Source organism: Aspergillus fischeri, genomic scaffold (assembly GCF_000149645.3).
Source record: "Aspergillus fischeri NRRL 181 1099437636247 genomic scaffold, whole genome shotgun sequence".
NCBI lineage: Eukaryota > Fungi > Ascomycota > Eurotiomycetes > Eurotiales > Aspergillaceae > Aspergillus > Aspergillus fischeri.
The window spans coordinates 2,646,981-2,661,258 of NW_001509772.1; the positions used below are offsets into that span (position 1 = coordinate 2,646,981).

At 43.9% G+C, this 14,278-nt stretch overlaps 4 protein-coding genes across 4 annotated transcripts in view, besides 1 other annotated feature; 1 reads left to right on the plus strand and 3 right to left on the minus strand.

The window, feature by feature from the left end:
* NFIA_041580 (uncharacterized protein) overlaps positions 1-293 on the minus strand; it is a gene marked incomplete at both ends in the record, with an annotated part of 506 nt that extends 213 nt beyond the window's left edge. The window contains 2 exons of the mRNA XM_001266476.1: positions 1-87; positions 165-293. The exon at positions 1-87 is cut by the window's left edge and continues 213 nt beyond it. Coding sequence (XP_001266477.1) covers positions 1-87; positions 165-293 — 216 coding nt within the window. The remainder of the gene's footprint in view (positions 88-164) is intronic.
* Positions 294-5,532: 5,239 nt separating this feature from the next.
* NFIA_041590 (SET domain-containing protein) lies at positions 5,533-6,599 on the minus strand (the record flags this gene model as incomplete). Its single annotated transcript, XM_001266477.1, has 2 exons — positions 5,533-6,400; positions 6,448-6,599. The coding sequence occupies 2 exons, from the start codon at positions 6,597-6,599 to the stop codon at positions 5,533-5,535; spliced, it is 1,020 nt and encodes a 339-aa protein (XP_001266478.1).
* A 20-nt stretch (positions 6,600-6,619) lies between these two features.
* Positions 6,620-7,863, minus strand: NFIA_041600 (TPR domain protein; the record flags this gene model as incomplete). Its single annotated transcript, XM_001266478.1, has 2 exons — positions 6,620-7,142; positions 7,196-7,863. The coding sequence occupies 2 exons, from the start codon at positions 7,861-7,863 to the stop codon at positions 6,620-6,622; spliced, it is 1,191 nt and encodes a 396-aa protein (XP_001266479.1).
* Positions 7,864-8,641: 778 nt separating this feature from the next.
* NFIA_041610 (uncharacterized protein) lies at positions 8,642-8,990 on the plus strand (the record flags this gene model as incomplete). Its single annotated transcript, XM_001266479.1, has 2 exons — positions 8,642-8,775; positions 8,846-8,990. 2 exons carry the CDS (start codon positions 8,642-8,644, stop codon positions 8,988-8,990), a joined length of 279 nt encoding a protein of 92 aa, XP_001266480.1.
* Positions 8,991-12,584: 3,594 nt separating this feature from the next.
* Positions 12,585-12,613: a microsatellite.
* The last annotated feature ends 1,665 nt before the right edge of the window (positions 12,614-14,278 follow it).

Genomic DNA, 14,278 nt, shown 5'->3' on the forward strand with positions numbered 1-14,278 from the left:
TGCCTGACCAGCGGTGAGGTCAGTCCGCTGGTCAGGCCCTTCAAGTTCCCCATCGTCCTCCGGCACGACCCAATGCCCTTCTCGCAGCTAATGATAACCTTATAGTTAATACCATATTAATATATATGGTGTATATATGCATTGATACTTAGAGGGGAACCTACCTCCACAAGGTGCACTTTCCGCGGGGTGCATGGCTTTGGAATAATAAGCAATAGCAGGGTGCCATTCTCCACCAACTGCACCCCCTTCCCCGGGGCGTTATTGCCTTCAGGCCTCAACCCATGATACATATCTGACACTTTTCACTGGCGGATTCCGTATTTCTAGCACATACGACCATAGGGTGTGGAAAACAGGGCTTCCCGTCTGCTCAGCCGTACTTAAGCCAGTATTATCAACGTGGTCGGAAGTTATATGCGCCCTTGAAGGCCTGCTGCTTTACGGGTGAGAGATGCTAAACCATAGGGTGAGTGTGAGTGAGTGAAGGTGAGCTGAGTGATGCTATCCAACAGCATGGGTGAGCACGGGTGATCAGTGGGTGACAGAGTGATTCTATAACGACTAGCCTCCCTCTATCGCTAGCTTAAATATGAGGGCCTCCTCTCTGCTTAACCATTGCCTCCTTTCCTATCTACAAGCAGTTTCTTTTTTGGTAATCTATTTTCTCTCAGTTTTTCCTCCTATCCTTCCACAATGTCATGTGACACATTTTCAAATGATTTTCATCTGAGGAGAAAAGCTGAGGAGCTCTGTAAGTTTGCTAAATTAAGAGAGTTCATAACAGAGTACTAGGAAGAACAAAAAAGTAAATAAAATGAAATTAGTCATAAGAAAAGGGCTCTGGCTACCAATAAAAAATATGGTGATTCAGTGGTGTTTTAGAAAGTGTATAAATAAATATTCATTTATTAACTTGCACTTAGTTGCTGACAGTATATAGATGGATGCTTTCTCAAAATAAACCAGGTGATTAATATTTCACGGAGGAACAACCTGATCCCCTGGTTCAAATCTTGAAGTTATATTCAGAGGTATTTATTACTTTATGTAAAGGAGACTTGCCTACTTAGTAAACTATCTGTTCTAACCTCTCTTGCTTTATTACTGAATGGCAGTAAAGACCTGCAGAAAGCTGCCAGATACAGTGAAGAGTGATCTTTATAATATAACTTACCCTAGGCAAGTATGCTATGCTATACTGCTAATTCCCTATATAGTATATCTAGAACAAACTTACTCAGAAGTATGGACTTGCTACTAAACATTAAGAGAAGTATCCGGTGACTAGCAGGGATCTTGACCTACTTCTTTGATATTTATTTGAAGATGATGACCATGATTACATACATGAGCGTGCTAGATTTTAAGATGCATTCTTGCTCTCTTTATTCTCTAGTTCTGGTGCGAGAGTAGGTGTAATTGTTGAATTAAGTTCTTATAGAGGTACTAATGAGTGTCTCTACTATAGAGTTTGTCCATCACCCTACTTATCTGAGAGTCATATACTAATTAGTATATAGCATCTTTCCTTCAATCTACAATAGGACTCAAAAAATGGGGAAGTCAAGTACTGGGTCACCATAGATCCAGAGTTTCTCAAAGCCCATCGCTATGATGATGAGACTATCATGTAAGATTTTCTTCTCTGTCCCCAACGCTACACAGCTAATTGTGGTGATATAGTCCTAAAAACTGGATACCAGAGCAAGAAATACTTGGAAGAAATTTCATATTTTATGTTATAATTATAGGCATTATAGACAAGGCATTCAGGGGCATCTGCACAGCTGATAAGTTATTAGATAAAAGACCACTGAAAGGAAGAGAGTCATGGACCCTTGAATAGGAAGCGCATGTACAAACTCTACCAGTGCTTCGCATGGTGACTACTAATGGACCACACCCTACCCATGCATTGATATTTTCTTTAATACAGCACCATTTTACATTGCTTGCTTAACGGGCGTGTTTCTAACACCAGTTGAGAATCCATGGGATTAGAGGGGGTGTTACAAATGCAATTGACTGTGGGTCATTTCCTCTATTATATGAACTTCCAGCACATACTAATAGGCTTATAGCAAATGCTTCCCAAGCAGCAAGAAGCCAAGCACTAGATCATTAGAACCCTAACACCTTCCTTAAGTATCAATCCAAATTCAAGCGAGTTAACGTCCAGGCCAGCTTCTGGAACCTAAAGCCAGACTATGAATGTCTGGAAATGGAAGAAAGTATGGCTCATCATCATAACACTAATGTTCTGCAATGTCTTGATGCTGCTGCCACTGCGCAGGTTAAGAATGATAATGAAATGAAAGAGATCTACCACAGGATTAATGAGATTGCTTAAAAAATTGGAGGAAAGCCTGCTGAGTATAAAGAATTAGCACTTAAGAGGGAAAAGCTCTACATAAAAGCAGCTAAGAAGTGCTATACCAAGAAGGCTAAGTTCATTGACAACTAGTGGAGATCTTCTTATGATGAATATATTATAGGGAATGAGTTTGGTGAGTAAGATCTAACGTGCCTCTTTAACATCTGCCACAAGTATATGCCTAAGAGAGCTCATTTACGCGATAACCTCTTCACCAAAGCCTTGATTGGTAGTAAGATTGGAAGACAGTATCTACAGGATATAGTGAATATCTGCATCTCTAAAGGGAGAGTGGCATATTATCCTAGTGAATATCTAATTGATGGGAGATGTCTAGTATGCTCCAGAGAAATGTCTAGGTTCATTCAGACACCCTATATCTGTTTCAGTAGCTAAACTTCAGCAGTATTAATTTATCAAGCCAATTAAAACACATTCTACAGTGTAGAAGAAAGTCCCTGAATGCTGCACCATACCAGCAGCTCTATACAAATAGCAAGAGAGCGCATCGACCAGCAAAGCGATCTTTCCTTGAATGGTGCTACTTATGCGCTAAATGGTTTGATACAGAGGATGCTTGGACTGAGCACTGCCAATTCTATTTAGGCAGTCTACAACCTTAGTGTGGACTTTTGAGGTTCTGCTTCACACTGGTTGCTCCTAGGTTCTGTCCTTTCTGCTTGGGTGACCATACTAAAACGCCCGCGGAACGATTCCAACAATGGCAGGAGAAATCTACACTGATAAACCACATTGATAAACATTTGGCTGGCAGAGGAAAGGAGGAGGCTATTCAATGCCCTCATCCCTGCTACAAGAATAGGTTTTATAACGGTACCTTGCTCCTACAACGACATTTTTTTAACGCCCATTCTATTAAAGAACCTCGTCGAAACTGTGTATCTCAGAAGAGGAAGTGGGTTTGCGAGCTCAAGGCTTGCAATAAGCCATCTCCAAAGAGAGCAGCTTTGGATGAAGAATGTGACAAAGCATCTTGAGTCACCTAGTCGAAAGGGGCTTCCTTATCATAGCTGGTCCTGACGGTCAGGAAAGCGCCAAGAATCAGTGGTACAGTGAATCATTATCTTCTTCAGCTAGGGAATTGATAGATCTGCCAAGAGTAATAGAATACTAGACAAGATTCCCCATCCTAGGACTTAGGCTGTTTATTTCTATTACCCATTAAATAATATATTCTAAAGGATTTTGAATATCAGAGCACTCATTAGCTATTAGCTAACATCTATTCCTTTTATAGAGTTGATCTGCCCAATCAGCAGATGCCTCCCTCTTATTACTATACTTTAGGCTGTGCTTTATACTGTTTATCTTATGTAGGATAGCAGTATCCTAAACTATATATAGGTTTTGTCTGCTGCAGTAGCATTAAAGTAGACTAATATATTATTCCCACCTTTTTCTTTAGCGTCCACATGTAATGGTTAATGTATATCATTAAGGATGTAGATTAAAAACATCAGGGCCTCCTTCTACTTAGTTCTATACCAAGAGCCCAAAGACGCTTAATAATTCCTGCCAGGATGCCATTTTGGAAGATTCGATATCATCACAGACGTGAGCTTCTTGAGTCGTGGCCACAGTGGTTAGGCCTCTACTGCATGAATGTCATGCAAGCAAGGCTTACAGCAGTCTTGACAACATGGCAGATCGCGAAGGACCTCAACTTCCGGAATGGAGTCCAGGCAAAACAGCAAGGGGCAGAGCATGCCTGCCATCTAGCAGGCGTCGAGAACGACCACCGCCCTCGTGCAGTCTCTGCAGACAAAGGAAGTGAGTGTTCCCTCTGGGAAACTAATCTCTTGGTTTGCATAGCAACAGCTTATTCATGTTCGTCGCAGGATCCGGTGTGACCGACAGCAGCCATGCGGGAATTGCGCAGACCGAGGCTGAGGCCTTTCTTGTACTTACATTCTAAAGCCGATCGATACTCACCAGCGACGGCCGAATGTTCAAGAGAGGATTCAGTAATTAGAAAAATCTCGTGGTCAGCCTGATGCAAGCCACGACAACGAGTAACTCCAATCAACCCCCTCCGGCTGTTTCGGTACATCACGATACTCCCATAACTTCGACCGATCGATCATTTGCTGCTTCTCCATATGCAGAGCTCTCCAAAGGCAACTCATCACCATCTGATTGCGGCAGCTTGCAATTGACTCAATCGAGTACCAACTATGTCAACAGCGTTCTTTGGCCGCTGTCCTTGATGGGATCGCTGATCTGAAAATTCATCTCGACGAGGAAGGAGAAGTGCAAGATCATACCCCCGCTGGATGAGCTCGCTTTTGCACAGCGGGGCGGTCCTCGGCTTTTTACGGGTGTACAATTCTTCTGACGAAGGAAGAAATCCTGGCGACAATTCCAGAACGGCCGGTTGTCAATCGATTGATTTCAGACTATTTCAACTCGTTCAATATGTCCCCAGGTTAGCACACTCCAGACATGATTGATAAGCTTTGGACTGATGAAATATCAAGCGGTACTCCACAGTGTCGAGTTTTTGAAGGAGGTATTGGAACCTCTTCCCAACTAACATGCTCGCGACTGACAGCTAAATACAGTATGAAAGATTCTGGGAAAACCCATCGGAAACGCCAGTTATATGGCTGGGCCTCCTGTTCACTATAATGTGACTCGCAACACAGTTACAGAAATTCAGGTTAGATCCGGGGATCCAAATGCCCGTATCCTTGTCACGAGAGCATGACCTTCAATGTAAAGTTGATTTTTTCTGTCAGAGGATTGTGCAACGCCTTATACTGGGAGAGTATGCCAAAGGGATCATCCATTGCGAACAGGCATTTCCATCTCGATGTTTCTTCTGATGCTATCCTCTGGAGTCTCGACCCCTACCTGCAAGTGCACTTGAGTCTCCATCACTCCGGGCAAACCCGAGTAATCATTGAGCAAGGGTTAACGCCGTGGGACTGGTAGCTTTGCTCTACAGAAACTGGCAGAAATTGGACTTGCGGTCATCGGTATGTTTACTTCGAAAAGCTGGGTCATTGATCCATATTGATATCCTTGAGTATTTGAGTATGACCGTCATTAGCTAATCCTACTGAGCTAATATCTGGAGGACCATTAGCTGGCAAGGTGTCACAAGGGGCCCCCAGTCTTTCAGACATGTTTGCCTAGGCAAGAAAACCATCTGATCGCTCCGATAGCTGCGTGTAGGTCTCGTCAAATGTTTCGTCTTCGCCGACACAGATCCTATATGTAATCCTAGCATACCCTTCCGCTTTCAGTACTAGGTCAGGGGCTACCTGTCGATAAGCGCGGGAAAGACTCATCCAACACCCGACAAGACCATCCGTCATAAATCCCCATTGCTTGACCAGCAGTGGTGTACCCGAGGTATGGGGAAGATGCCCGCCTTCAACAACGTAGCCCAGCGATTCCAGAGTTTTCAGTGCGAACTCTATAGTCTTCTGTGGCTGCTCATGCGTTGCGTAGAGCATTGCAAGATTCAAATACGGTTTCCAAAGGCTGAGACGAGGAACCTCAGAGGCTGGCTGTCGATATGTTTCCTCAAGCTTGTAGAGTATGGCCTCAATTTTAGTTGTGCTTGGCTTCTTGCGGCATTGGAAATCTTTCACTAAACCGGCCGTGAGTTTCTTTCTCGTTGTCAAAATGCTGTTCTCAGTATTTTGGGCATCTTGGCATATTATGCAGGTACACCTGAAGCCCCAGTGCCGCAGATCCATCTGTTTCTCTTTGAAATCGTTGTTCAGGGGTGATTGATACCAGAACGTGATTTCTGTGTCCGCAGCGAGATCTTGTGTGGCACGAACAACCATCATATCGCCAATAAATAAACGCCGAGCGTTGCTGCAGCATGAATAATTGATGTAGGATGCCAGGGGCCAAACGCCACAGGAATAGAATTGCTGCTCGTCATTGTCCAGTTGCGCCTCGCCTGTCATGGCACGTTTATGAGACTCGCGAGACAAGAGAGGACAGCCAAAGCCATTCAATGCCACAATACGCTCAACAAGGAACCTGGGTATATTAGCGTGGTCGATATTCGTCTAAAGTAGGCCGCTTACGTATCCACAATAGGGGTGTCGTCTACTTCTGACACAGCAACGGGCTTGTATGAGTCGTGATAAAGATCAGTGAAAGCTGGCATTATGGATGGATTCTTATAAAGCTTTTGCACGATCAGCGTAATGAGCTCCGCCTGAGTGCCCATGGTCATTTCGTCTGTTTGTGGGTTGATCAAAAGGGCGATGCCCTTCCTGGGCTCGTCGGCGTCATGGAAGGCATGCGCAAAGGCTTTCTCGCAAAAGAGAAGATCACCAGCTTTGACTGCTTCTGTTGTGAATAAACCTCGTCCGCGGGTCTCACAGCCACAGGACCAACATAGGTCGCATGATCAAGAACTGGTGGGCGACGTTTTTTCGCCTCGAGCTGCAGTCGTTTGAACGGATACTTGCCGCTCTCCTGTTCCGCGAGTCGCGCAATGGCGCGATTGAACTCGCTCTTAGCGGGAGCATTGCTCGGGAATTCCTTGGCAAGCACTTGGTGAGCGTCACAAGATTCACGAAATCTCTGCAGATAGTAGAGAGCCTGAGCTTTGCGGAAAAGCACTTTCTCGGAGGGCTTGGAGCCTGTGGAGACTATCTTGAGATCGCGGAGGGCCACGTCAAATTGATGAGTCTTGAGAAATGTGAGAGCACGATTCAGTTTGATAGTAATGGCTTCGTCAAGAGTAGGGGAAGAGCCCAAAGCCTTGGAGTAGCTATCATCCGTGGTCAGCTTCGGTCACTATAGAACCACCCATCCGCGGCTTACCAGTCAACCGCGACATGATAGTTAGCTTTGTTAAAACAATCGTTACCCTTCAGCTTCCAATAGTTGGCAGAGGCATCGTTTTCCATGAGCTGTCGTCTCCACGATGATGGTATTAGAGTGTCATGATCTGGGATAAACCTAACGTCGGGAAGATGGTCAACACGGATGCCATAGTCTCCATCGGACATGGCCTTCAAATAAGGCTCCTTCACGATTATCACTGTCCCTTCGATAAGACGGCCCTGGGCTGAGAGTCCTTCTTCTTGGTTGTACAGTTGCAGCATGAGAACATCTCCTTCCTCATCCTCCACAATAACCATGACCGCGGTCATTGTGTCTGGCGGAGTGACTGCCCTTAGTAGAATGTAAGATCCACGATGATGGGTTTCGAGAGTGAGGTCTTTTATCACGACTTTCTTCAGACTCCTTAAAGGAGCGGTGCAGGGTGCGTAGGCTGGAGGTACAAAAGACGAACGGATGGTTTTGGAGTCGACAGTTGCATTACTGGACATCATGCGTCGAAACATGAACTGCATTATAATCTCATCGCGAGACTTCGTTGTCTTGGGGCGCTGCCCTTTGCGAGATTGGGCATTCTGGAGAGTTTGCTTCTGCCGGCGCAGGTACTGCCAGTACTCTCTATCTTCAGAGACGTCGTGGGTATCCATATTGCACTGTGAAACTGCAGGAGTTTGACTTCTATCCCTATTTGGATGCTCAGCCCATGAAACAAGAGATTGGGGGCCGTCTGAGGATGGGAATAACTCAGCGTAAGTAAGAGAAGACACTGTATGCGTTGTCAAAAGCGGGTGTTAGGAGACGATCTGCGAGTGAAAAGGGCCGGACACCACGCTTTTAACACCCGCACGTCCGGCTGAGCCCCGCCTTTGCGCCATTCGAATTGCCTAAAAATGTTCTACTTCCCTACGTAGCCTTCCTCTCCTCTCTGAAAATGGAAGAGCCTAAATCAATCTAATCATCTAGCTTCGGTCTACCTCTGAGCACTCTAACACCCTTGAATCCGTTCTGCAAAGTCTCATATCTTCAGAACGATTCTGCTCCTTAGCGGAGCGCTTACCAAGGCGATGACCGATGAACGATCTGTTAGAGTGGGTAGAAACGGGTCTTCACAAGGGATTCAGCGAAGGCAAAGAAGGCAAGTAAACTTGCAGAACACAAGTCTGCCAATGTGCCTCCCAAATGAGTAGTTATGGGAAACTACCTGACAAGTCCCGTGGCTATCGACACCCCTTAGAACAGGTCTCCTACTCTAACCATTTTGAGTGTCGACATCTACGGTCTCGATAGGCAAGCAGTCAACCACAGATCTTTCCATTATAATCCCCGCTCTTCCGGAGAAGTCATCCCCAAAACAGGGAAGAACAATATAATAATAGGGCGCATCGAGAGAAACTGGAACTGATAGCGGAATTGGGCCTCAAACACATGGAAGATAAGAAAGCCAAAGTCAAACTGACAATTCTAGGCCATTTGGTCGATGTGCAGGATGGGGTGGGCAAGATTGGCGAGGCTGTGCATTGGGCCCGAAACTTCATTAGAGACGAGATCAAGGATGTGCCGTACGCCCAGCGGTGATGGCAGGGATCTCACTCATCCATAGAACCCGGCCGCTATCGACGCTGCTAACAGGGAGGGTCTTGCATATGACACGTCACAACTGCACTACTACGTTGAGACGGAGTCACTTCTCTTACCTAACGACATGGAGCCTAGCTTGAAGGCTGACCTGACGAAGCGCGATACAGACCTATATAAGCTCGTCATTGACTTCTAAGTGCAGAGCGTCATACGGTTCTAAGTGTATGCTATCATCTGGACTCTGAGCACGGGGCTTAGTAAGGGAAACACTTAGGGTTTATTGAATAATATAATATCTCTGTTCCTATTGATGAAAGGATAGTAAAAGGTTTGTGTTAGCTAAAGGTTGCACCACCTTAAATATTCATCAATTCATGCTCACTATATGCTTAATATTTACAGAGAACCATGAACACTCAGTTCTTTCACTCTGATATTATATAAATATTGATTTCTTTAAATAATGTGTTATTGTGGTGTACACATATAGGATGCCTAGAGAAAGTGAAAATAAGTACAAGTATCATATTACATGAACCTTCTTAGTTTGTCTCTCCTTTATTTACACTGCATATACACAACATTCACATAAAAGCAACTTAGAGCTCACTAATACTCTATGAATATCAAGCATAAAGTAAGCATGAATCTGTAGATGTCAAGGATGGTCAGTGCTGGCAGGTGTACAATTCAATTTTGACGCTATAAAAAGTCCTTCGCATATCGGAGATGGTTGAAACTGTATGGTATCAAGGGTGTAGGTTCTAGACCTTGCATATGCTAAACACGTGTACGGAGTAGTACACGGACACCCAGCAAGTAGGCCTGAGCCCTACGAAGGGATTACTGCCCGCCTATGCAGGCTATGTATGATGATGTCTCATCCAGAAGGAATCTTGTTGCCCTTCCTTCCAACCAATCACAATAACAACGCATTCTTAGGAAAGGTACCCTGACACCGGGCTAATATAAGTCTGCGGGAGATTAGCATCCTGCAGAATCGACATAGTTCAGGCATGTTATTTCCGAATCTTGGTCTCCGAAATAGAATGTATTTTAGTTTGACTATTCCGTTTCCTTTTGTTCTGTAGTGGAAGGGATCTGCAGTAATGGTACCTCTTTATTTTAAGTTCAGTACAAGGACCATGACCAGTCCGACTCGGCAATGCGCGCCAAATCTGGCGTGGCTCCAGCTAAAGTTGGGGAGAGTGCTATCTACAATCCGTGGCTGGGCAAACAGAGGCTATATATTGGTAATGAAACATGATATATAGGTTTAGAGCAGAGGCTTAGTATCCCCTACAGGTCCTTGATCCAGAACTATACTTCCAAGTTTAACCATCAACATGTTGTCCATTTCCACCATAGTTAATTATATACTGGCCTTTACATTAACACTGCGCACAGAAACAGTATGTATTTATACACGATCTTAAATATGCAGCCACAGGCTGATAGCAAGAACAGCCTCAGATATTATGCAAATCTGCTGATGCAGATATCAATGGGTCCCACCTCAAGATAATCATGTCCTTCCTAGAGGGACACGGCTTCCAACATATGTACCCAGAAGGATGCAGCAACGTAGTAACATTGCAAAGAACCACAATCTACCTGCAAAACATGGTAGGCTACTAATTCTTCTGTCAGGATGATACCCTGATGCGGCTTACAGGCTTCCACTCCAAAATCTGTCCATACTGATGAGATGTTGGAACAACTGGCTCCAGCTCTCAGGGCCTGCAGTGCTAAGAGTAGCATGTCTATCATAACAGGATCCATTATAGTTCATGTGGCAGATCCGGTGAGCCTCATCCCCCTGTGTTTCTCTTTGTATCATACATCTAATACAGCCGAGCTTAGTTCCAAAAATATGTCAGTCTGTGATAGCATTACATTTTAGATATTGGCGAATGTGCCCTGATTGCAAAAGGGGCATTTGAATTCTGCAGGATCAATCATATGTGTTGTCCGTTGTCTTCATCCGTGGCTTTGAAGGGCACAATAATTGGACCAGTGTCTTATCCAGTTTAATGAATGCCTAGAGTGGAAAACGTCTATTCACCCTCAAAAATGTGGCCATATATGAGCTACTACGTCTGTTCTATTACCCTTGTGGGTTATAACAGCATGGTATAACTTGCACAATGCATCTCTTCTACCATAGGCCCAGTTTGTTGTGATGATATTACAGGTTGGCCTCCTGGTCCCAAAACTATTACCACTAGGTCGAACCCAACAGTCATTTGCATTCAATCTAGGTGAGGAATTTCTTTGTGACAGTAAATTATAAGCAATCAAAGGTTTTACAAGCATGTACTGTCAAATAATAAGGCTACGGCTGTACAGGAAAAGACTAAGAAAGTAATACTATAGAATGATGCCCAGTTGCTATAATCCAGATCTTAAAAAGTATAACCTCAAATAACTCACTGGGAGGCTGTTAATCACGGGCCTGCTAGGCAGAAATAATAAACATGGTTGGATGAGTGGTTTCGGAATATTTTCAGAAGTCTCTCCTGCCAACCAAAGAACTTTCCCAAGAGGACCATGCAATCAACTTCATGTAATCACCTTCTCATGCTCTCTTCGGTACTATTGTACCCTGCGCCTACATAATCCATAGAAATGGAAGACACAGGGAGTTTGCAGGCACAGTACCACCATGTCAAAAACACAGGCAGCAGGCGCCCAACACTGAAATAAGAGAAGCTCCCAAAGAAAAAGTGCTCCCTAGCCATGTTGCGGCCAGCATATATGGCCTGAGTTGAGAATGAACCCCAATATCACTGAGAAAGGTTTGGATGCCTCCAGATATCAAGCTATACAGAATCATCACTGTAACTGATGCAGTGATAGTGGATATTAAAGCAACCTGCCAGCAGATTAGTCTTCTAGTCCTTTATCCCTTAGGTAATTGGCTCACAAGCAAGCAGATAAGCGTTGGGGCTGCCCCCCATTTGAACATAATTGTAAAGATCTCCACCATGACAGTCAGGATGGTTGTGGCCATTCCAATGATATATGCTGCAATGGCCAATCTGGAAGGTTTTAAGAGTCTAGAAAGCACAGCTTTACTTGCCTCTGGCAGTAGCAAAGCTGCACCTGGGGTGTTGGACTCCAATATTGCCACTAAGTTGAAAGAAAACAACAACATGGGTGTGGAGCAACTTGAATACTTAGATGCACTTTCCTCACCACTATAATATCCCCAGAGGCCCACTGCATAATAGTCAGGTATAGTTAACTGAACCTTGCTCCATAAGTCTGATAGACTGCTGCTGGCATGGGTTAATACATCATGGGCTAAGTCTGCGAGATTAGACGCCTGGTCAGACAGACTGAAGGACTGAACGATTCTTTGTTGCATTAAGCTTGTCTAATCTATCTGAAGGTTGCTATCTGTCAGTAATTAGCTTTAAGGATTGGTGCACTTCCTTACCTTTAGGAAGAATAGATCTCAGGGTGATGAGGTAGATCTACATCCCTTAAATATGATAGCCAAACATATCAAGGCGGCCGCGGATAATGCTAAGGGGATTAGCTTTAAACTGTTTTGTAACATTATGAAATAGGTGAATAATAGATGCAATTAAACAGCCGGTGCAATCACCATCAGAGGATGGATGTCCTTTATATACCTCTGTTTTTACTAAGTACTGCCGCGCTGATTGTGGACAGCGGATGGAGCAGCAGTTCAGATAACGCCATGGTCTCTAGCACTCATGGAAGGATATCATTTTGATAGGGTCGGCCTAAATATAAGCTCTATGAGGGCCGGCCTTCTTGAACCAATAGCTACCAATAGCTACCAACTAGCATGTGGCCGCGCCAAAAGCAGCGTGCACAAAAAGTCCATTAAAAGGGATCCTTTTTCTGTAGCACCACATATAGGGACTGTATTATGCACTACTATAAAGAAGATATATACTCAATGTTGTTGGTTCAGTTTTCCAAAACCTAAAATGAGGCTACCAACATTGATCGCAGCTGTTGTGGTTTACGTTCTGGTGATGGCTCGCCAAGATTAATGGAGAGATTCTTATCCAGTATGTTATATGGCTGTTTGACTCTGTGCTTTGCACTTACACATTTTCAGGATTATTATGACCATGACCAACTAAGACTTAGAGCTTGGACCAAAAGCAACTGCTAAGGGGAAATAGGCTTCAGCACATTTAATAATATCAGTTTTGCGTGAAATATCTCTAACAAATTTGTATCCCATAGTTTTGAAATCTCCCAACCACTGCAAGGTCAGGAGCAGCTGGATATTTCTGTGGCACGCGAATTAGAAACCTGGTTCTCTAATAAGTATCAGCTGTCTTTCAACAGTTCATCATGTGATCATTTCTAACAAAGCTATTTTGCTCTTAATGGGAGCACAGGTTATCATAATACACCTAACTTTACCTGCCATCAGTTATGGATCAATCCTGGCCTCTAAACAAAGTCAATGTTCTCGCAGGGAGATATATATAACTATCTAAAGTACTGCATCTTCTATTTAGGTAATATATAATATGTAAGACCACTTGTTACTCATATCTTTAGTATGGATACTGAAACTCCAGGCAGGAGCCACTAAACACTTTTGATCTGTCTGCTGTACTTAATTTCTAAGTTAAAATAGAAGGGTGGCTCTTGCACATCTTTCTGAAGTCACAGTTTCTAATCTCTATTGTCATGGATATAAGCCGGGTTCTGGTTACAGACATACAGATATAAGATCAGAAGTTACCCCGTCTCTATCTGGCCGGCTGAGCCTTGAATGGCAACAGACACCTGCGAGAGCTTGGAGAGCTTGGAGCCCCTGAATGTGTTTCTTTATAATACCTGCAGCCATAACATAAAATTTGAAGTCCCTTCGAGGTATAACTTGATCTGGTATCTGGTTTCTGCAACTATATCACTAAAAGAGTTTGCATATGCAGATACCCTGGGTAGTGCTTCTAGAACATACATGTAGTCGTACCATACATACATTGCTTCCTTGGACTAGAACATCAACCATCTGATGGAAAAGTGCAGAAGTACGAAGCCAGCTAATATGGACGGGTACCCATTTATAGTCTGCTGAGTCTCAGTGATCTATGGGCAAATAATCATTTGCTTTAGAACTGGGCACGATCTTTATGCATCTTCATAGTTGTTAGAGGAATCTCACCAAGGCATCTTAATGCAGAGGTAACAGAATGAAACCAGTGTAATAATATTATCTGTCCAGCACCAGTCCTCATCCCAGATCTTAAGTCAAAACCAACTCTGCATTGTCTACCTCCTGATTCTTTTTACAACCATCTAATAATTAGTAAAAGCTCCTCTGGCACCAAATCCGCTATATTCTCAAGTGTACAATCCGTTAATCTGCCCTAGGGGTTGCGCTTTATAGATGCAAAATGTAACACGGAGTTCCGTCCAAAGCAACTGTAGATATAGTTAGTAGAAAGAAGAGGACCAACAAACTAATCCGAAGTTCGCTGA